The 24,528-nt window shown below is 36.0% G+C and overlaps 1 protein-coding gene across 4 annotated transcripts in view; it reads left to right on the top strand.

The window, feature by feature from the left end:
• The window catches only part of LOC128579199 (probable ubiquitin carboxyl-terminal hydrolase FAF-X), a 294,928-nt gene that overhangs the window by 242,638 nt on the left and 27,762 nt on the right, over nt 1-24,528 (top strand). For all 4 annotated transcript variants that reach the window (XM_053581415.1, XM_053581416.1, XM_053581414.1 and 1 more), the window contains 6 exons: nt 5,544-5,652; nt 6,321-6,467; nt 7,217-7,363; nt 9,058-9,280; nt 10,752-10,972; nt 14,165-14,355. In XM_053581415.1, the coding sequence (XP_053437390.1) occupies nt 5,544-5,652; nt 6,321-6,467; nt 7,217-7,363; nt 9,058-9,280; nt 10,752-10,972; nt 14,165-14,355 (1,038 nt within the window). The remainder of the gene's footprint in view (nt 1-5,543; nt 5,653-6,320; nt 6,468-7,216; nt 7,364-9,057; nt 9,281-10,751; nt 10,973-14,164; nt 14,356-24,528) is intronic.

Raw genomic sequence — 24,528 nt, 5'->3', positions numbered from 1 at the left:
AATTATTTGCTCTTACATTGTTTCCTAAGAATTTCATACATTTTTAGTTTTTAATTTTAAGAACTTGGTCCAGGTTGAGTTGATATTTCTGAAAGATGGTAGGTAAAGATCCAACTTCTTTTTTTTGTTCATTGAACATCCAGTTTTCCTTACCTCATTTATCTTGACACCTTCTAGAAAATGAATGATGAAAGTTACAAGAATTTGTTGGCTCTGATATTCTATTACTTTTTTCTGTATTCCTGTCCTGAGGCCAATACTTAGGCTCTGATTATTTAAGCTTTTTCGTAAGTTTTGACATTAGGAAATGGTGAGTGAGTCCTCCAACTTTGTTCTTTTTGAGGCTTATTTTGACCATTTTTTGGACTTGTGATAATCTATATAAATTTTAAATAGGGTTTTTCAAATCTTGTGGGGAAAAATATTCAACATTACAATTTTGAAATGAATTGAGTTGAATCTGTAAGATTGCTTTTGGTAGTATTCCCATTGTATTATTGTCTTCCAATATATAAACATAGGGTGCTTTCATTTACCTAGGTATTATTTGTTTTCAATATTCTTCTGCCTTTTTGGTTAAATTATTTCTAAGCATTGGATTTCTGTATTTGCCTTCTCCCCCTCTTTTTTTCTGCTGCTACTATAAATGGCAATTGTCCTATAATTTAGTATAAATTTTGTGGATCATTTGGTTTTTCCAGTGTAAGATCATGTCATTTGCAAATATGATAGTTTTACTTATTACTTTTCTTTTTGGATCAGTTTTCTTTTTCCTGTTCTTGCCTAATTCCTCTGCTGTATTGAATAGTAGTGCTAACAACAGGCATGATTATTTTGGTCTCAGTTTATGAAAAGCTTTCAGTCTTTCACCATTTAGAAATGTTAGCTCTATATTTTTTATAAATGTCCTTCATCCTATCAAGGAAGTTCCCATGTATTACAAGGTTTTCAGTTTTTTCTTTTTTTATGTAAAGTTTTGAAATTTGTTCAGATAATTTTTCTAAATTGGTTGAGATTGCTACATGATAATTTCCTTCATTGTATTTATGGTGGTACATTAAAAATTGATTTAGAAAAAAACATTGATTTAGATATTTAAATGCCTTCACATGCTTAGGATAATTTCTACTTGGTTCTGGTATCTTCATACTTTAAATATGCTACTGAATTTGGTTGTTACTATTTTGTTGAGGATTTTTACAAATACATAATTACTGATCTTTGCTTTTAGTTTCTTGTAGTATCTCTGACTTGTTCTGTTATCTCAGTAATGTTAGTCTGACTAATTAGGTAGTACAGTTGTTTTTATTTTTTTATTTTTTGAGATAGAGCCTCAAGCTGTCACCATGAGTAGAGTGCTGTGGCATCACAGCTTACAGCAACTTCCAACTCCTGGGCTCAAGCTATTCTCCTGCCTCCGCTTCCCAAGTAGGTGGGACTACAGGTGCCTGTCTCAGGGCCCAGCTATTATTTTTTTGGTTGCAGCTGTCAGTGTTGTTTGGTGGGCCTGGGCTGGATTTGAACCCACCAGCTCAGGTTTATGGGGCTGGCGCCTTAGCTGCTTGAGCCACAGGCATTGAGCCTAGGCAATACAGTTTGGATAGCCCTTATTTTTTACATTCTCAGGACTAGAAGTGTTTCAGAGTTTGGATTTTTCTTAAATTTTGCATATAGTAGAGCCTCCACAGTTGACCACCTCCTAACATTGGCTGCCTCTTTAAGCTGAACAGATTTCATAGGGTGACGCCACTTCTTGACATATACTACTTGTACTTGTCAACAGAGTGGACCTAGTTCCTTATGTTGACCAGTATATTATTATCCTTTGGGGGTCAACTTACAGGATTCTACTATATTTATGTATCTGAGTAATAAGAACCAAGTCTATACACGAAATTGCATATATACATTCTATGCATGTAGCCTAAAGGTAATTTTATATAATATTTTTAATAATTTGTATATGAAACAAATTTTATTAAGAAGTTTATGTGTACAATTTTTTCATTTGTGGTATCTTCTCAAAACTCAAAAATTTCAGATTTTTTAGTTGGATATCTTTGTGTATACCTATAGACACTTGTTCTCCCTGTGATTTTACAAGAATCATTTGAGCCCAAGAGTTTGAGGCCAGCCTGGGCAACATAGTGATTTTCCCATCTCTAAAATGAAAAAATAAAAAATTGCTTATTGGAGCATTTTGGATTTTTGATTTTTGTATGAGGAGTGCTCAACCTTTACTTTTAAGTTTTTGGAAAAGAGAGTGATTTTTATCTATTAACATTCTTGTATCCTAGCAATCCTTGGAAGGCAGTTAGTAACAGATTTCCTTAGGTTTTTCTTATCTAGTAATTTTATCATTGCTCTTGAAATACCATTTTGCTAAATACAGAAAAACATTTTCTCTTTCAACAGTTTGTTATTCCTTCTGATTTCCATGGTTTTTGCTGAGCAATCAGCTATTTTTAGTAATCTCTTTTACAAAAAAAACTTCTCCATTTCTGCTGTTACATTTCTTTTTATCTTTAGGTCTTGACTGTTTTTATAATGTGTTTTTCATATTGCTGTTAGTATTTATGACTTTTTGCTCTTAAATTTGTGAATTCGTGTCTTTCATCAAATATGGGAAGTGTTCAGCTCGTACATACTAACAATCTTTCTGTTTTCTCCTCCTTTCGGAATTCTTATATAGTTTATTTTGGTCCCCTTCATAATGTTCCACACATCTCTATGGCTTCCATTTTTTTCCAGTTTTTCTGTAGATTGGATTATTTCAACTGCCATTTCTTTTAATTTTTTGCATCTTTTACCCACTTAAATCTGTTGAATCCCCATTGAAATTTTTTGTTTCTGTTAATTGTATTTTGTTTGTTTGGTTGGTTTGGCTTTGTTTTGAGACAGAGCTTCAAGCTGTCACCCTGGTAGAGAGCCATGGCATCACAGCTCACAGCAGCCTCCAACTCCTGGGCTCAAACAAGTCTCCTGCCTCCGCCTCCCAAGTATCTGGGACTACAGGTGCCCGCCACAGTGCCTGGCTATTTTTTGGTTGCAGCTGTCAATTGTTGTTTTGCTGGGCCAGGCTGGATTCGAACCCACCAGCTCAAGTGTATGTGGCTGACGCCTTAGCCACTTGAGCCTCAGGTGCCAGACCTGTTAATTGTATTTTTATCTCTAGATTTTGCAAGTGTTTTCTTTTTGATAATTCTATTTCATTGGTATTCTTATTCTGTTCATAAATTATTTTTCAGTTGTCTTTTCCTTCTTTTAATATAGTTGAATTTTTTTATTTGTTTGAGATAGAATCTTACTATGTTGCCCCCAGGCTAGAGTGCCTTATGTTACCCTAGCTCACAGGACCATCAAATTCAGGGTTAAAGCGATTCTCCCAAAAAGGCCTCACCCCCTAGAATTCTTGGGAGACCAAGGTGCCAACCACCATGTGTGTCTAGGTTTTCTTTCTTTTTTTTTTTTTTAGTAGAGATGGGTGTATCCTTCTTACTCAGGCTTGAACACCCTCCCACCTCTGCTTCCCAGAGTGCTAGATTAAAGTCTGTTTTGAAATCTTTGTGTAAAAAGTTTAAAGTTTGCATAGCTCAGGCACATTGTCAGTTATATTTTTCACTTTGACATGGCCATACTTTCCTGTTTTCTGTGTACGCTCCACACAGTGTGTTTTGTAGAAAGCAATATACAGTAGAATCTCAGCTGACCACTTCAAGTTGACCTGGTTTTCACAGACTAGACATGCACTTTATAAATGTATCAGTACTGTAGGCCTGTTTCTTATGTTGACCAAATCCAGTGGGGACCAGTTTGTTACAGTCCCTTGGTTGGTCAACTTACGGAGTTCTTACTATTATTTCATTATTACATTGGAAGTCTGATTTCTTCCCAGTTCTCTATAGAGTATTTTGTTTTGTTGTTGAAGGCTTAGCCGCATTTCATCAATGTTTGTACTGAATATAATATAAAAACTCAATTAGTTTTTCAAATTGGATTTGTTGTTAACCTTTAGAACTCAGCTTTCATTTCCTGCTTTCAGTGAGACTAATTATAATACTAAAGTTAAAGCTTAAGAGTTTTGTTATGTACTTTTTTGAGCTTGTGTCTTGTCATGATAATGCACATAATTTCTGAATTCATCAGTGTATTTGGATGCTTTTGATATCTTGATTTCCCCCCCCATAAAAAGCTCTATCTTTTGCTGCTTTTCCTTGGGTCATATGCAACATAAATGTTTTGTTAGGAGCAAATTTGATCAGGGCCTTGTGTTTTCGGCCACAAGTTAGTTCTGAAATAGGCAAAACAGACATAAGTGTGTTTCTTTAAGTAACCCATAGACAGGATATAATGAACAGGCATTTGCAAATAAGATAAGCTTTGCTTCCTCCAGAATCAAGGAGCCAGGGTCTCACAATGGGAATATGGACCATAGTCTGTAAGTTTCTTATGAGCCACAAGGTCTGAGGCAATACTACAAAACCTTCCTCCCATTTTAAAGTTATCTCTCCATTCAGTGTTTGCTTTGTTTGGTGTAAACAATTGATTTCCTGGGTCTAGACAGTTTTGATTTTGTATAGTTGAGAGGAGTGGGAGTTCAGACTTGTCTGGTTTGCAGTTTTGCTTCCATTATTGTTTTGAAACACTGACCAATCGTCCTCTAATTTCAGACTTAATGTATTTTAAGTGGTTAATGTTCATAAAAGATTTTCCAGAGAGGCAATTGCACTTTATTGATTAGATACATTTAAAAGTTATTGTGGATCAGACGCCATCGCTCACGCCTGGCATTTTGGGTGGCCAAGGTGGGTAGATTGCCTAAACTCAGGAGTTTGAGGTTGCATTTATTTCTGGGCTCCTCTCTCGGAGTTAATGACTTAGTAAGTATGGAAGGGGACCTACGAATTTGTATTTCTCAGAGGTTCTCAGGTGATATTGATACTGCTGGACTGGGAACCACTGATAAAATCGAGAGGTCTTTAGCTGTATTTGGTTTTCATGAGTTGTTTGCCCCAGAGCACAGTTCATTGAAAGCAGATTGTGGGGAGGGTGAAAAAGATGTTTAGAGCTTAATGGATAGCACCATATGTAGCATCTGAGAGAGATTTTCTTTGTGTGTGTGTGTGGTTTTTGGCCGGGGCTGGGTGTGAACGTGCCACCTCTGGCATGTGGGGAGATTTTCTTATTGTTTCAAGAGAGGTGTTAAATTATGTCCTGTAAAACACTGGAAGCTTGTATTTTATCTGATTCACAGAGCTATTAAAACCTCTTGAGAAGTGTTATATTCAGAAACTTTATCAGTAAGTAATAGTATCTCTAACCTATTGGAGATAGATACCTTAAGTTTGTCTATTCTGACTCCCTGACAGATAGCTAAGTTTGTCTATTCTATGTTGCTAGTCAAATGCTAATTTGGGGGTTAGTTTTTATTTTTGCTATGAATTTATTTTACCTGTTAAAGATAGACATTGTTATAAAAATGTTACAATCATTTTTAGCTGTCCACGGAAGTAATAAAATAAATGCAAATGTTTTTATTTCAGAACTGTTCGTCATTTGGCGCAGGAGCAGTTCTTTTTAATGTGCACCAGATGTTGCATGGGACACAGGCCTCTGCTTTTCTTCGTTACTCTACTCTTTACTATTTTGGGGGTGAGACTTTAAAATACACTTTTCAATACACATGTAATTCATTCTTAAAATAAAAAGCATTGAAGAAATTATAAATTTAGCTTTTTTAAAAAAGTTAAGATAAATCTGATTAATAAGTAAAATATAATTGTGTGAGCTATTTTTTTTTTTTTTGTAGAGACAGAGACTCACTGTACCGCCCTCGGGTAGAGTGCTGTGGCATCACACAGCTCACAGCAACCTCTAACTCTTGGGCTTACACGATTCTCTTGCCTCAACTTCCCTAGCAGCTGGGACTACAGGCGCCCCCCACAACGCCCGGCTTTTTTTTTGTTGTTGTTGTTGTTGTTGCAGTTTGGCAGGGGCTAGGTTTGAACCCACCACCCTTGGCATATGGGGCCGGCGCCCTACTCACTGAGCCACAGGTGCCGCCCTGTTTAAGCTATTTATAAACTAGATTTTGTTTATTGTTTATAATTGATAGGAAAAAATATATTACCTTTTAATGCATAGAAATCAAAGAGAAAATAGAAATCAAAGAGTTTTTTTTTTTTTTTAATGTCCTGGTGTAAAGTGTTCTCACTTCATTTTCTTTTTTTTTTTTTTTTTTTTTTTCTCACTTCATTTTCAATTCTCTGGATTTTAAGCACAGATTTATGAGTTCATGTGGTTTTAATTTAATATTTCAGAGCACAGCAAGAGAGAGAAGTAAACATTCAAGTGACTATTTCACACTTTTACGGCACCTTCTTAATTTTGCTTACAATAGTAGTATCAATATACCCAATGCTGAAATTCTTCTCAACAATGAAATTGATTGGCTCAAAAGGATTAGGGTAAGTTTTTTATTGTGTACTGTTAAATCAACTGTCATTAAAAGGAGGTTTATAGTTTTAAGTGTTTACTAAGCAGACTACCAGTGAAAATAATAAAAGTTGTGTCTCTGAGAATAGTAAAAATAAAGTGTGTACTTTTCCTTGGTTTATGATTCATAGAAAGGCACTAGTTTACATGCCAAACATTTTTTGAAATTTGTAATGCTAGTAAGTAGTTTCTTCTATTTTGGTATTTTTGGCCCTTTTTGGAAGTTATCATATGAAACAAATTTTTTTAATCCAAGAGTATATTAAGAGATTTACATTTAGCCATCTAACATTTTTTGCTTACATTGTTCTACAAGAATATACTTCTGAAATATATAGCTTTGGACTTTCACATTAGCATTTTTTTCAGTACTTCCTGCTCATGGAGCAAGATTTCTGTGCCCTGGCACTATTGACATTTCATACTAGATTGTTCCTTTTTATGATGAGTTATTGTATGCATTGTAAGATGTTGAGCCTCTTATCTAAAGGTATCATCATAGTCTCATTTTTTTATAGTTGTAAACCCAAAATATTTTAGTATCCTATAGGAGGCAAAATTGTTCACATTTATGCTTCTATAGAGTGTTTATATATAAATTTCTTTATATATCTGAGGTATATAGCCAAGCTCACTCTCCACAGGTTCTCTTTTGTTATAACTCCCCTGTTCTTTTCTATCTGTCTTTAAAGTTACACGTACAATATGTTTTCTTTGGTAGGATAATGTTAAAAACACAGGTGAAACAAATGTTGAAGAGCCTATATTAGAAGGCCACCTTGGGGTAACAAAAGAATTATTGGCCTTTCAAACTCCTGAAAAAAAGTATCACATTGGTTGTGAAAAAGGAGGTGCTAATCTCATTAAAGTAAGTTGCAAATTTTTGTACTGAACTAGTTACTATGACCTTTCAAATGATTGTTCGCAAATGTATCTGAGTACAGTGCACATAGATTGGATGTCTTTTAGACGTATCTTGACTTTTTTTTATTTATTTATTTATTTTTTTTTGAGATAGAATCTCACTATGTTGTCCTCAGTTGAGTCCTGTGGCATCACAACTCACAACAATCTCAAACTCCTGGGCTCAAGCTATTCTCTTGCCTCAGCCTCCTGAGTTGCTGGGACTATAGGCACATTCCACAATGCCTAGCTATTTTTAGAGACAGGGTCTTGCTCTGCTCAGGCTATTCTCAAACCTGTCAGCTCAGGCAGTCCACCTGTCCAGACCTCTCAGAGTGCTGGGATTACAGGCGTGAGCCACTGCTCCGGCCTTATCTCGACCTTTTTCTTTACAATAAACTTCTATCACTATAAAATAATTTTTTTTTTGAGACAGAGGCTTATCTTGTCACCCTCAGTAGAGTGGCATCAAGGCTAACAGCAACCTCACACTCAATTCTCAGGGCTCAAGTGGTTCTTTTGTCTCAGCCTCCCAAGTAGCTGGGACTATAGGAGCCTGCTATTTTTACAGACAGGGTCTCACTTTAGCTCAGTCTGGTCTCAAACCCCTGAGCTGAAGCAATCCACCCACCTCAGCCTGCCAGAGTGATAGAATTATAGGCATGAGCCACTGCACCCAGCCTATAATTTTTAAATAACATCCCTTATTTTAAAATTCTGATAAAATGTTGGCTTGGCCTCAGTGGCTCAAGGGGCTAAGGCACTAGCCACATACACTTGAGTTGGTGTGTTCAAATCCAGCCTGGGCCTGCCAAACAACAATGACAGCTGCAACCAAAAAATGGCTGGGCGCTGTGGCAGGCGCCGGTAGTCCCAGCTACTTGGGAGGCGGCGGCAGGAGAATCGCTTGAGCTCAGGGGTTGTAGGTTGCTGTGAGCTGTGATGTCATGGCACTCTACCAAGGCAATAGCTTAAGGCTCTGTCTCAAAACAAAATAAAAAAAAATCTGATAAAATGTTTTGGAAATTTAGTAAGCATTATTATTTGACTGTGGTATTTATTAAATCTAAATTTTTACTTTTCTCAGAATGAGAAAAACTTCCATTTTGCAAAACTTTTTATTTCATGCTTTTTTTGCTTTTTTTGACTCAGAGTCTCACTTCGTTGTCCTTGGTAGAGTGCCATGGTGTCATAGCTCACAACAACCTCAAACTCTTGGGCTCAAGTGATCCTCTTTCCTTAGCCTCTCAGGTAGCTAGGACTACAGGCACCTTCCACAATACCCAGCTAGTTTTTAGAGATGAATTCTCAGTTTTGGTCAGGCTGGTCTTAAACTACTAGCTCAAGCTATCCACCTGCCTCAACCTCCAAAAGTGCTAATATTACCAGCATGAGCCACTGAACTGGCCTTATTTCGTATTTCTTTAGTGAGTTTTTTTCATGAGTCTTGTAGTTCAAGGAAAAGAATGTAATTTTAATACATTTTGTGTTTACTGGAAATGAATTTATTTCAGTCATATCTGATTTAAGGAGTATATTTATTTATAATGCCTTTTTTTTTCTAAATTGTTTTTTTACTTATGCTATATACAGTCATACTTTCCTTTATTATATTATGCTGGGTTACATACTATGTGATAACTTTTTGTAATTCTTTAGGAATTAATTGATGACTTCATCTTTCCTGCATCCAAAATTTACCTTCAGTATATGAGAAGTGGAGAACTGCCAGCTGATCAAGCTGTTCCAGTCTGTAGTTCACCAGCTACCATTAATTCTGGTTTTGAACTGCTTGTAGCATTAGCTATTGGCTGTGTAAAGAATCTCAAACAAATAGTAGACTCTTTGACTGAAATGTATTATATAGGCACAGCAATAACTAGTAAGTATTTTAAAAGGTAAAGCTGTTAATGTTTAAATTTGATACTTTGTTTTAGAAAACATCTAATTTGTATTTTCTTTTTTCTTTTTAAAAACTAGTTCACTTTTAGCAATGATTAAGACTATTACAAAGAGATATCATTAATACAAACTTTTTCGGTTTTTTGTTTATGTTTGTTGAGACAGAGTCACTTTGTGAGACAGCAACCTCAAACTCTTGTGCTCAATAGATCCTCTTGCCAGAACCTCAAAGGTAGCTGGGACTATAGGCACCAATCACAGCACCCAGCTGGTTTTTCTATTTTTAGCAGAGTCAGGGTCTCACTCTTGCTTACTCTAGTTTATACTCCTGAGCTCAAGCAAACTACCTGCTTTGGCCTCCCAGAGTGGTAGGTTTATTTATTTAGTGACAGAGTCTTGCTGTGGTATACCAGCTAATTGCAGAGGAATTACAGAGGAATGACTATAGCAGGCTGCAGACTTGAACTCTTGAGTTCAAGCAATCCCTTACTTTGAGCCTTCTTTGCAGCCAAAACTACAGGTCTGTACAACAATGCCTACCTGATTTTTTTTTTTAATTGTTTTAAAGATGAGGAACTGCTATGTTGCCTAGACTGGTCTCCAACTCCATATCTCAACCACGCCTCCCTCCCTAGCCTCTCAAAGTGCTAGAATTATAGGAATGAGCAATTGAGCCTTGCCTCAAATGTGTATTTTAAATACTTCCTGAAGGTAGCTTAAGCAACTTAGCACACTAAGTTTTTAAATTTGTTTTGCACATGAAATTCTGCTTTCCTTGCAGTTTAGTATGCTCCAATTTTTGTAATATCACTCTAAAATAGAGACTATTTGTTTTCCGTTTTACACTAAGTAGAAGTGATTTATAGATCTAACAGTGCTTTCAAATACTATCTCATTGGTTCCTCATGATAAAACTGATTAAAGGGAAAGCAGTTGTCACTCATTTAATAAAGAAGGAAACAGATGTTGTATAAGGGTTACGTTTTTTGTGGGTCAGGATCATGGACTTAAGTATAAGTGATCTTGTATGTAATTAAAACTGAGAAAGCTGTAATGGTTTTACTTATTTATGTACATTCTAATCATAATGAGACACTCATCTAAAATATACAAAAATATTTTTAAAGGATATGTTCCTAATGATTAAATAAAGCTAAAATTGTGTTTCATACATTGTATTTTACTGTTATGCCACCTTGAATGACTTTCTAAGAAAACTGTTAACAGAAGCAATGTCAATTAAAATATGAACTTTAAGAACTGATTGTTAAGGACTTCTATAGTATGGCTCATGTTGTTTAAATGAAAATTTAAAGTACTGTGTCAAAGTTGCTATGGTGGTAAAGGAATTGTTTCTGATACTTACTCACGTGTTCAAAAAAGAGATCATGAATAGGATCATTATTTTAGGATCATTATTTTTATATTATAAGAATCATTTTTTCTTTCAGCCTGTGAAGCACTTACTGAGTGGGAATATCTGCCACCAGTTGGACCCCGCCCACCAAAAGGATTTGTAGGACTCAAAAATGCTGGTGCTACTTGCTATATGAATTCTGTGATCCAGCAACTGTACATGATTCCCTCCATCAGGAATAGTATTCTTGCAATTGAAGGCACAGGTAGTGATACCGATGATGATTTCTTTGGGGATGAGAAGCAGGACGGTGAGGTAAATTTTAATTATCAATTGTTTTTGCTTTGTTTGAAGATTCTGATACCAGATACTGTTGTTGTTCTTCCTTATAATACTGTACTTTTGTACAGTATTAAAGGATGTTTTAAACTTCATCTGATGATACAACTAGAATCTCTGAGCTACTGTATCTCTGTTGTATAATAGTGCTCATTATCTAATAGATTTGAAACTCCAGTTGATAATGCTTATTACAGTTTCCCTCTCATCTTTAGTCACAATTAATGTAATCATATTTTGGGTGATACAGTAAGTACAGTCTGGATTTTTTAAATGGTGACTATTCATTTTTAATAATTAAATTATATTTTCATTTCTAATTTTTAAGATGTATCCATTTCGTGTATTTTACCCTTACTATCAGTTTCATGATCAGTATATTGATTTTCTTTTATTTGTCACAAATTATCTCTTTCTGCTAAGGACACAAATTTCCTTCTAAAATAATGCTACATGAGGTGTGAAGAGTATTAGTTGACAAAAGTTGCAAAAAGTATATGATGTAGTTATTAAACAGTTGAAAACAGTTACTAGGTTTAGTGGCAGATTCCAGTTAGACATACCAATGATATGGCTGTTAAATACGTGAACATGAAAGGCTATTTATCTTTCTATTACATTTGTCTCCACTAATGATGATAGAAATTGAATATAGAAATTAGAATATTTGGGGTGGCACTTGTGGCTCATTGAGTAGGGCGCTGGCCCCATATACCAAGGGTGGTGGGTTCAAGCTCAGCCCCGGCCAAACTGCAACAAGAACAAGAGAAATAGCCAGGCGTTGTGGTGGGCTACTATAGTTCCAGCTACTTGGGAGGCTGAGGCAAGAAAATTGCCTAAGCCCAAAAGCTGGAGGTTGCTGTGAGCTGTGACACTATGGCACTCTACTGAGAGTGACAAAGTGACACTCTGTCTCTAAAAAAAAGAAACAAAGGCAAGAAAAGAAATCAGAACATTTATATATTAATTCTCTGGGCAGCACCTGTGGCTCAATGGTTTGGGCACCGGCCCCTACACTGAGGATGGTGGGTTTGAACCTAACCCCAGCCAAACTGCAAAAAAATAGCTGGGCATTCTGGCAGGCACCTGTAGTCCCAGCTACTTCGGCGGCTGAGGCAAGAGAATCACTTAAGCCCAGGAATTGGAGGTTGCTGTGAGCTGTGACACCACAGCACTCTACTGAGGGTGGTAAAGTGAGACTTTCTCTAAAAATAGTAAATAAATAAATAGTTCTTCTCTAGTTACTACATTCTTTCCCTTCAGTGGTGAGAAATAGTTTGGCTCCCAGGTAGAAGTTCATGACTACAGAGGTTCTGAAACATTCACATACCTACAGCTAATAAATCAGTCTCCAGGCATCAGGGTCAGGTAGGTTTACTTTTTGTATAATATGGAACATTCACAGCAATATTTGATTAAGAATTATCCTTGAAGGGCAGTGCCTGTGGCTCAGTGAGTAGGGCACCGACCCCATATGCCGAGGATGGCGGTTTCAGGCCAGCTCCGGCCAAACTGCAACAAAAAAAATAGCCAGGCCTTGTGGTGGGCGCCTGTAGTCCCAGCTGCTCAGGAGGCTGAGGCAAGAGAATTGCTTAAGCCCAGGAGTTGGAGGTTGCTGTGAGCTGTGTGAGGCCAGGGCACTCTACCGAGGGCCATAAAGTGAGACTCTGTCTCTACAAAAAAAAATAAAAAATAAAAAAAAAAAAGAGAATCACGTTAAGCCCAAGAGCTGGAGGTTGCTTGTGAGCCGTGTGACGCCATGGCACTCTACCGAGGGCAGTAAAGTGAGACTCAGTCTCTACAAAAAAAAAAAAAGAATTATCCTTGAGAGGAAAATTGAAATTTAAACCCTAGTTCTATTGCCTGTGTTATTCCTGTGGTGTTGAATTTAACACTGATACAGATTGATTGCCAGTCATTTTGGCAAGAAATAAATGAAGGAGACAAAATACAGAATTTCAAATTAGGTATCCTACCTTTGCACTGGGTTTCCTGTGCTGTTTGTTGTCTTAACACTCTAATATAGTTGTGTGCATTTTCTTTTTCTTTTCTTTCTTTTATTTTTTAGTGACAGAATTTCTCTATGTCACCCATGGAGTCCTATGACATCACAGCTCACAGCAACCTCAAACTCTTGGGCTCAAGCAATTTTCTTGCCTCAGCCTCCCAAGTATATGGAACTACAGGTGCCTGCCACTACACTTGACTATTTTTTTTTTTTTTTTTGTAGTTTCATTGTTGTTTAGCAGGCTCAGTCCAGGCTTGAACCCACCAGCCCTGACGTATGTGACTGGCTCCATAACTACTAAGCTATGGGTGCCAAGCTCTAGTTTGATTTTCTATACTAGGAGCTTTTCAAGGGTGGGAACTGAGTATTTATTTATGTATTATTACCCTCAGATACAGAGCAAAGCATACAGAAAGATATTCCATTATTTATAAAACAACTATAAGCCTTTAATGTAGAGCTTCTATTTTCTATATTAACCATAACTACTCAGTGACTGTATTTTTTGTTAGTAATTCTGATCACATTACATAAATTATGGTAAATATTCTATGCAGAATGCATTACCACCACAAGAATTTAATGAATCTGGCCAGGCATGGTGGGGCATGCCTGTAATCACACTATGGGTGTCCAAACCAGGTGGACTGCTTGAGCTCACGAGTTGGAGACCAGCCTGAGCATGTGTGAGACCCCATTTCTACTAATAATAGAAAAAATGAGCCAAGAGCATTACTTGAGCCCAGAACTGGAAGTTGTTGTGAGCTGTGATGTCACAGCCCTCTCCCTAGGGCAACAGCTTGAGACTCTGTCTCAAAAAGAAAAAAAAAAATTAATCCTATGAAAATAGGTATCTTACTACCTTGAAGTTACTTAAGATAAACACTCATTTGTCTATAGTCTAACCTACTTCACCAAACTTTTTTATATTATACTACCCACTGGATATTTAGGAATATTATTATATTATGATAACCATCTGTGAAATCTTTTTTGACAACTAATCTGTGAAGTAAGCATGAATATTATAAATTGAAAATGAAGTGCTTTGGAAATGAATCTAAAAGCGCAAATCATTTATTTACTACGTAGTGTTTGTGTCAACTTTACTATACCTTTAAAGTTAGATTAGCTCATCAATGATGTTTTTTGGTCTCTAGAATAATGTTGATTCCCGAGATGACGTATTTGCATATCCTCATCAATTTGAAGACAAACCAGCATTAAGTAAGACAGAAGATAGGAAAGAGTACAATATTGGTGTCTTAAGACATCTTCAGGTCATCTTTGGTCACTTAGCTGCTTCTCGACTACAGTACTATGTGCCCAGAGGATTTTGGAAACAGTTCAGGTAAATTATGGGTGGAAATAATTCAAGTTTTATAAAAATCTCAATACACTAACTTTAAACTTTTGAAATATATCTTTGAATATATAATTATTTAATACCTAAATATATAATTATTTAATACCTAAATAATGGTGTCCTTCTTAGTCACTTTTTCCTTTATTATTGTTCCAACAGAATGAGATAAAAATTGTCACAGTAAAGACAAATGGTATCACTCAGTATCTTAATATATAGTTAATTTTTATTTTGTTAAATTAAATTATATAAAAGTAAAATAGAAAAATCAGGGTCAATTCACTGCAGTGGATTGCTTGAGCTCACAACTTTAAGACCAGCCTGAGGCAAGAGCTAGATACCACCTCTACTAAAAATAGAAAAACTGAGGGAAGAGGATTGCTTGAGCCCAAGAATTGGAGGTTGCTATGAGGTATGATACCATGGCACTCTACCCAGGGTAACAGTTTGAGCCTCTGTCTCAAAAAAAAAAAAAAAAAAATTTTTTTTTTCTTTTTCTTGTTTTTGGTTGATATGTTGGTTGGTTGTATTTTGTTTGTTTGCTTATTTGTTTTTCAGTTACCAGTGAAGAAGAATAAGTAGTTTTCCCTATAAAGTTTCCCATAGTCTGGATTTTTCATAATATATTTCTATGGTATTTTATACTATTTTCTGTATTTGGTAGTTTTGCCGTAAATATATGGTCAGTCACAGCAATTCAGCTCTGCTTTTGTAATGAGAAAGCAGTCACAGACTATCTGCTTAAGTGAATAGGTGTGGCTATTTGAATAAAATTTAATTTTATTAATGGTCACTGAAATTTAAATTTAATGTAATTTTTACTTGTCATGATATATTTTTATTATTTTGATTTTTTCAACTATTTAAAAAATCTGTAAAGCCATTCTTAGGTTACAGATGATACAAAGTGGGCCAGATTTGACTTTTATGTTATAGTTGGAATACTCCATGATCAAGAGTCTTGTTTGTATATGATTTAATTCTTTATTTCTTCTCCCCTTGGGCAAGACTACTTCATAGGTAATGACTTTATTTCTTTGGAGGAGATACAGGATGTATTTATTTTTAACTGGGGATTCATTGAGGGTACAAAGAACCAGCTTACATTGATTGCATTTGTTAAGTAAAGTCCCTCTTATAATTGTGTCTTGACCACATTTTGTTTATTGTTCTTTTTTTTTTTTTTTTTTTTTTTTTTTATTTTTTTGTAGAGACAGAGTTTCACTTTATTGCCCTTGGTAGAGTGCCGTGGCATCACACAGCTCACAGCAACCTCCTCACACAGCTCACAGCAACCTCCAACTCCTGGGCTTAGGTGATTCTCCTGCCTCAGCCTCCCGAGTAGCTGGGACCACAGGCGCCTGTCACAACGCCCGGCTATTTTTTTGTTGCAGTTTAGCCGGGGCTGGGTATGAACCCGCCACCCTCGGTATATGGGGCCGGCGCCCTGCTCACTGAGCCACGGGCGCCGCCCTTGTTTATTGTTCTTAATAAATTTTGTTTTTTGTTTTTTTTTTTTTTTGGTTTTTGGCCGGGGCTGGGTTCGAACCCGCCACCTCTGGCATATGGGACCGGCGCCCCACTCCTTGAGCCACAGGCACCGCCCCAAATTTTGTTTTTTTGTGGTAAAGTTCATATACCAGTGGGTAGCTGCCTTAAGCCCCCAAAAGGTTTGTCACACAGTGTGTCTCCCTAGCCCCTCCTTCCTTCTGTCTCTCTGCTCTCCCCTTTCCTCACCCCCCACCATGTATTTTAATGTTTCTTTTTATCATATGAAGTGTCATTAAACATCATTGACTAAGTCCTTATTTATTGGTTTATCAAATAGCAATATTTTATTATACTTAAGAAACTTAATCTAATCCTAATGTACAGATCTGTACGAATACTGGGGCAAATACTCCTTTTTTTCTTGATAAAACTGTTATTGTACAGTTGCCTAGTATTCTCCAAAAGTGACAAAATTAGTTTGCTTTTTGTTTTTTAGATTTTAGGTTTTTAAAAACTAAATAACGTCTTGATCCTCTTTTCCTTCACTTCACTAATTTTATCAGTGCCTATTGTGTGTGTGTATATATATATATTAATTACACACACACATATATATGTATTTTTTCCTGTGTAAATAATGGCTGCAGCTCTCCATAGGAGTTTAGGTAGAGTTCTAGGGTGCCTTCTATTTTAGTCACAGCAGTTCTCCTTAAATGTACTAGCATTTTTGCTTTGATTTCTTTTGAAAAATCACACATTTATAGTGCATTGACTACCCATTATACCTCTTAATATCAATTGCTAAATTTTAAAAACTGTTAAGGTAGGTCATAGCGATGCTTTTAACATATAATCCTTTATCTTTCAATTTTATAATCTCATATATGCCTTATTCTGCCCATTTTACCACTATTTTCTTTTTTCCTTCGCTATCTTACACCCTCTCTGTCTCAAACCTTTTTTTCTACAGTCTGTCAACATTTCTTTTCTTGTCTTTCCAAATGCAATTTCATATTTTATAAGGAGAGAGGGAGAGAAAAGGAAAAGAGAAAAAGAACAATAAACGACGTGGCATCTCAAAGAAAGAATGACTGCCCGGGGACCAGTGTGTAGCTGCATTAGGGGGACCAAAAAAGTAATTGTAGTCAAATTCAATATCATGTTTTAGGAGAGAAATTAAGAGAGGGGTCATTGTAATACTTTGAGCTTCCAAGTTACTGTAATACTTTGAGCTTTTATCTTAAAATTTCAAGGATTTGTGTGTCTGTGTATGTGTCACAATTACATAATATGTAATTACATAATTATATACATTACTATTACAGACAAATAAAACCATTCAGACAGATATCTAAAGAAACAGAAAGACAGATGTGATTTTGTGCCTTTATAATGTACTTGTATTTCGGTGCATTAAATTATAATTTATTCGCATTTAAATATAATATAAGTATGTTTTTGCCTTCTCAGCCATTTGTTCCAGGTAATAGTGAAGCTCAGAGTTGTCTAGCACATTTTATTATCTACACTCTACACACAATATGTTCTTAATATATTTTGAGTTTTTTGTGGTAAAGTTCATATTTCACAAAATTCACTATTTTAACTGTTTAAAATTGTACACTTAATTGTGCCTTTTGGTACATTCAAAATGTTTATAAAACCATCACTACCACCTAGTTTCAGAACATTTGCATCACTGAAAGTGAATCCTTCTCTCTACCCAACCTCCTGTTCTTCCAATCTGGCAACAAAAAATTATCTTTCTTTTCAAGATGGAGTTCGTATTCTGTGTGTTTCATGTAAATGTAATCACATAATATGTGTCCTTTTCTGTCTAGTTTATTTCATAAACAAGGTTCATCCCTGTTGTAGGACATAGCAGAACCGCCTTCATTTTATGGCTTAATGATATTCCATTGTATGACTAGACCACATTTTGTTTATTGAATAATTTTTTGATGAACATTTTGGTGATTTTTATCTCTGGTCTAATAGTTAATTTCTATCTCTGTTAATAGTGCTTCTGTGAAAAGTCATATACAAGTCATGGTAGATGTATGGTTTCATTCTGGGGTGTATGTACATAGAAATGCAGTTGGTAGATCATTCTATGTTTCACTTTTTGAGAAATCACCAAATTGGTTTATGAGTCTCCTATAACAGTATTCCATGAGCAAATTATGAAGGTTGCAATTTTTCTATATTCAAACAAACACTTGCTATTTTTGTTATTTTCTTCAAGGTGACAGCGTAGTTTGCACAAAGTATATTAACCTCATTGTGGATTTTTTTTTTCTTTGTACAGTCTCAAGCTGTTGCCCTGGGTAGAGTTCTGTGGCATGACAGCTCACAGCAACCTCCAACTCTTGGGCTTAAGCGATTCTCTTGCCTCACCCTTCCAAGTAGCTGGGACTACCAGTGCCCACCACAGCGCCTGCCTATATTTTTGTTGTAGTTGTTGTTTAGTGGCCTAACCCACCAGCCCTGGGGTATGTGGCCTGTGACCAGTGCCCTAACCTCTGAGCTGCCCTAATTTCTGAGCTATGGGCTGGGGGTGGAGCCCTCTTTGTTGATTTGATTTGCATTTTTCTAATGACTAGTACTGTGTTTTCATGTCTTATTAACCATTTGTGTACTTGTCAGAGGAAATGTCTATCAAGTACTTGCCTCATTTAGATTGTGATTTTTATTTTTCAATTATAAGTATTTGTATGTTTTTTATATATTGTGATACTAAACTCTTAAAGAGAAATGATTTTAAAATGTGTTCTTTGGTGCACAAGAGTTTTAAATTTTGATGAAGTCCTTCTTATCTGTTTTTCTTTTTCAGGTTTCTACTTTGAGGAATTATTTCTTTTATTGTGGTAAAATGTACATACCATAGAAATTTTCTTTTCTTCTTTTTTTTTTTTTTTGTAGAGACAGAGTTTCACTTTACTGCCCTCGGTAGAGTGCCATGGTGTCACACAGCTCACAGCAACCTCCAGCTCTTGGGCTTACATGATTCTCTTGCCTCAGCCTCCCAAGTAGCTGGGACCACAGGCGCCCGCCACAACGCCCGGCTATTTTTTTGTTGCAATTTGGCCAGGGCTGGGTTTGACCCCACCACCCTCGGTATATGGAGCCGGCGCCCTACTCTCTGAGCCACAGCATCTTAGTAGTTTTTAGGTGTCTTTAGTAGATTTCAGTAGATTCTATAGATTTCCTCCAGAAAATGGAAGACAAAACACTTGATTATTTTTTGAAACCACAAAGCTTTACCTTTTCTGATCAACATTTATCTCCAGAATTGTTTATTTTCCTAAATTGAACTATGTACCCATTAATGATAACTCCTTCATACCTCCATACTGATATAAGGGTGTTCATTTTCTGTCTTGCAACTTTGCTGGATTCTCTTATTATAACAGGGTTTTTTATGTATATAATCTTTACAATTTGTAATTCGGATGCCTTTTGTTTTTTATTCTTATGTTATTGTTGTGGGAGAACTTCTACTACTGTGTTGAATAGAAATGGTAAAAGTAGGCATCCATGAGTTGTTCCTAATCTTAGAGGAAAAGTTTCCCCTTCCATCATTAGAACTTTACCTTAGATCACACATAAATATTGACTCAAATGAATGAAACCTAAACCTAAAAGACAAAACTTTAAAATTTCCTGAAGAAAATATAGGAGAAAATTTATGACATGGGATTTGTCAGTGTTTTCTTGGATTACGTCCACTGCACAGGCAAAAACAATAACAAACATAGTAGATAACTCAATATTGTAGATCTAGTGAAACTATCTTTTAGTAGTTGGAGGAAAATAAATTCATTTTCATATAAAAGGAAACTTATGAAGAAGTATGGAAAATACTGAGCATATACAAGAGTCTCATTTTTCTGATTTCTTTAAATTTGTGTAAATATTGAAAGTAAATATAAAAGTGAAGGAGATCACAATCATTTAGTATGTACAAAATTTAAACATAAGACAGTTGAAAAGTGAATAAAGAGAAAAGTGAATGCTGTCTTATGACTGTGAGGCTGCTATCTTATGGCTGTGAGGCTTCTGTGTATTACTATAGTGGCAACATTCATTCTGCGATAAGAATGTATTGTATTAATAATTCATAAGTCAACTAATAAAAAATGTCACATGGGTGAGGTGACTCATGTCTATAATCTAGCACTCTGGGCCCAGATATGTGGATTGCTTGAGCTTAGGAGTTCAAGACCAGCCTGAGCCAGAATGAGACCCCATCTCTAAAAAATACCCAAGCGGCTCAGTGCCTGTAGTACAGTGCTTACAGTGCCAACCACATACACTAAAGTTAGCAGGTTCAAACCCGGTGCAGGCCAGCTAAAACAATGACAGCTGCCACAAAAAATAGCCAGGCATTGTGTTGGACACCTGTAGTCCTAGATACTTTGGAGGCTAAGGTAAGAGAATCATTTAAGCCCAAGAGTTTGAGGTTGCTGTGAGCTGTAAGACCACAGCACTCTACCCAGCGCAACATAGTGGGACTGTATCTCAAAAGAAAAAAAAAAAACAGGCATGTGACAGCTACTTGGGAGGCTAAGACAAGAGACTCAATCACTTAAGTTCAGAAGTTGAAGTTGCTATGAGCCATGACACAGTGGCGTTCTACCAAGGGTAATTTAGTGAGACTATGTCTCTAAAATAAAATAAAATAAGCCAATAGATATATAGACAGGGAAAACTGAGGCAAATACGAATAATTTAAAAGAAGCAGAAAAGAAAATTTCATTTGCCTGGATGCAAACAGTCAAATAACAAAGTGTTACACCTATTTTTTTCTTATTTTTCTTTTTTTAAGTTACAGGGTCTCTTATGTTACCCAGTATAGTTCTAAACTCCTGGTCTGAAACAGTCTACCCATCTTCACCTTCCAAGTACCTGGAATTGCAGGTGTGAGCCACAGCACTCAGTTAAAATAATACACATTAAGTTCATTCGTATCAATAATAATACAAAAATTAAATTAGTCCAGTTAAAAGACAAGGATTATCTTTCAGAGTTCTAAAATCACATCTCAGTTATGTGCAGTCTTCAAGATACCCAATTCAACTTTTAATGTTATATATTAAAAATATGGGAGTTAAGCTGCAGAATGAAATACCACAGCAATACATAGATCTGTGTAGTTACAAAAGGACAATTTCAGAGAGATCTTTATGATGTTGTGATTGTTCTGTATCTTGAACATGGCAGAAGACACAAAGACATACATTTAGTAAAATTATATGCAACTAAATACACTTACAGAAATGAATACAAGATTGGAGAAATCTAAATGAATTAGGTGCTTAATAGCAGTATCAATTTTTTGTTATGATATTGTATTATATAGTTTTATAAGATGCTATCACTGGGGAAATTGAGTAAAAGGTACATAGAATCTTCATTATTTCTTAATACTCCATGTCATTCGTCATTTACCTCAGTTTTTAAAATAAGTTAAAAGAGCTAACAGCAAATAATTTTGCCAAATAGTTTGACTTGAAACTATAAAGCTAGCTATGGAAGAAATAGAATTACCATGTAGTGTATACTGTCACCACCAACTGTAGTTCCAAGGTTACCAATTTTGAAACTACTTTAGGTGTTTACTTGGCATGAACAAACATAATATAAAGAAAAACCAAATTTAGGGGGGAAATGTAATACGTAAAGGATGGCAGCTGACTTGAGTGAACCCTGTGGTGTTAAAATTCTCACTGTGGACTTGAGTGGACCCTGTGGTGTTAAAGTTCTCACTGTGGACTTGATGTCATAGTTCTTTTAAACTACATGTATGGTGTGATTTGTGTGTGTGAATATATATTTATATATACACATACATAGATGAATAAATTTTTAAGTCCACCTCTATATACAGATAGATGCAGTCAGTAAACAGTTGAATGTGTGTTGTTTGCACAGTTAAGTTCACAAACTTGCCACTGTGTGCTTACATCAGCAGCACTGTACAAAGAAATAAAGTTTCATAACCTTGGTACATATCATCAGTATCTCCCAGGTTTGTTCATGACGACATGTGGCAGTGTCTTACTGCGTAGCGTTTATTATTGTTGTTGCATGTTTTTGTGTGCCATTGAGAGAATGTTGGATGGAGCTTGAAACGGACCAACAAACAAACATTACATTTCTTGTTTAACTTGGCAAGAGTATAATGCCATGAAGAAGACAACAATATGCAAATGGATTAAACATTTTCCTGTGGAGAGAGAAATTGTCATTGATGGGGCGGCGCCTGTGGCTCAGTCGGTAAGGCGCCGGCCCCATATACCGAGGGTGGTGAGTTCAAACCCGGCCTCGGCTGAACTGCAACCAAAAAATAGCTGGGTGCTGTGGCGGGCGCCTGTAGTCCCAGCTACTCGGGAGGCTGAGGCAAGAGAATCGCTTAAGCCCAGGAGTTGGAGGTTGCTGTGAGCTGTGTGAGGCTACGGCACTCTACCAAGGGCCATAAAGTGAGACTCTGTCTCTACAAAAAAAAAAAAAGAAATTGTCATTGATGAAGAGAGGTCAGAGCAGCCAGTAACAAGCAGAACTCCAAAAACATTGCAAAAATTCACCAATTTCTGTCTGAAAATTGTTGGCTTACTGTGAGAAGCATTAGCAGACCAAGTAAACATCAATAGAGAAACATGAAAATCTTAAATGAAAATCTTAGCACAAGAAAGGTGTGTGTGAAAATGGTCCCAAAGGAGCTCACCAATGAATAAAAGCAAAGCAGAGCCAAGTTTGCCAGGACCCTTTGGCAATATTTTGGGCCTGTTAATCACTAGTGGTGAAATGTGAATATACCAGTATGATCCTGAAAGAAAGTGTCAAAGTGCGCAATAGAATTCAAGCAATCTCCACAACCAGAAAAGTTCCATCGCTCCAAATCAAGAGTCAAAACGATGTTGCTGATCTTTTTAGTATCAGAGGGATTGTTCATTATACCAGCAGGACAAACTGGACAATCAGCCGTGTTTTACTGTTTGGAAGTGCTGAAAAGGCTACATGGAAAAGGCCAAAAACAACCTAAACTTTTCATCAACTCAGTGGCTTTTACATCATGACAATGTACCAGCACACATGGCATGGTCTGTAAGGGATTTTTTAGCCAGTAAACTAACTTTATTGGAACACCTTCCTACTAACCTCATCTGCCCCCCAATGACTTTTTTTTTTACTCAAAGATAAAGGAAATATTGAAAAGACTTTTTGATGACATTCAAGATATTCTGATGGCCATTCCAGGAAAAGAGCTTCAAAATTGCTCTGAAGTGTCGACTAGAAACTCATCGTGCATAGCTCCCAAGGGAAGTATTTCGAAGGTGACTGTAGTGATATGCAACAGTTGAGGTATGTAGCATTTTTTCTAGGATGAGTTTGCCAACTTAGGTGTCAGAGCTCATATATAAGCATATTTCCAAATTTTTGTCCACTGAGAATATCTACAAGAAATGACCTGAGTAACACTGAAAAATTGATATCTAGAGATTAGATTCTATAAGATAAATAATAAATAAAACCATTGGGATTTTTTGCAAGGTGAGGGCAGGCTACTATTAGGCCAACATGAAAGAAAGTCAGGGAAGGCTGGGGGCAGGAAGATAGTCATAATTGGCATAGAAGCCAGCCAAAAATCTCCCAGTGTCTAGCAATGAAATAATTTAAGGAAGAAGGCAAAAACTAATAGCATTAAATTTATTATTATTATTAAATGCATATCTATACTGATATAAATAAATGCAGTATTTGGATTGGATAAATAAATTTACCTCCTTGGGTTAATTTAAATTAATATACATAGAAGAAAGGAAGGAAATAGAATAACATCATTGGAGTACCACTTGTAGTAACTACTACAAATTGACTGATGAATACTAAAACTAGTAGGTAGTACTTAAATGTGAAACTGTATATTTTTATGTAGGTTTTTAACCTGTTTTCTACCTTAAAATTAGAAAAAATGAGAGAAATATACCTGAGAAGCCAACAACAAAACAATTTAGAAAGTAGTAGGAGTCAGTGAAGTTGGAAACAAAAAAATAATAAAGAAAAACTAAATATTTCTATATTGTCAACATGGCAAAAGATGAACCTGATTTGTCTACTTTCCTTAAACAGTTGATAAAACATATGAAGGTATGATTTCAGTACTGGGAATTGAATAAAAAAGGAGTATCATTCCTGAGATAGAAAATAAATGAGAGCTATACAATAGCCCAGCGACTGACTTGCTCAACTTTTTATGAACAGTGTGGGCCCTGAAATTAGACACTATTATAATTCTTCACTTGAAAAAGTTTGGATTGTTGGAATCAATCCAACAATGGAATCAACTAGAGGTTATAATCATTGCATCACATTGCTCCCTTGAAAGATTACTCTGGAAACTGTTATTTACCAGCTAGCATTCAAGAGAGAACTAATCACTTCATGTATACCAGGAAACAAATGGTGCAAGGAAAGAATCGCTTGAAAGAAATTATTTAGAGGCAGCAGTGCCCAAACTGTCACAGGGATGGGAAAAATATTTGTCTGCACCAGCCATATCACAGAAACTTAATTTGCAGGACATTTAGGAAAGCCTGTTTCAATAATAGGGTATAGTTATTCCTAGACTCAGCTCTGCTTTAGATTACCTCAATTATAAAAACA

This window comes from Nycticebus coucang, chromosome Y (assembly GCF_027406575.1).
Source record: "Nycticebus coucang isolate mNycCou1 chromosome Y, mNycCou1.pri, whole genome shotgun sequence".
Taxonomy (NCBI): Eukaryota; Metazoa; Chordata; class Mammalia; order Primates; family Lorisidae; genus Nycticebus; species Nycticebus coucang.
The sequence above is the reverse complement of the archived record's forward strand: the minus strand, read 5'-3'. Positions and strand labels throughout refer to the sequence as shown.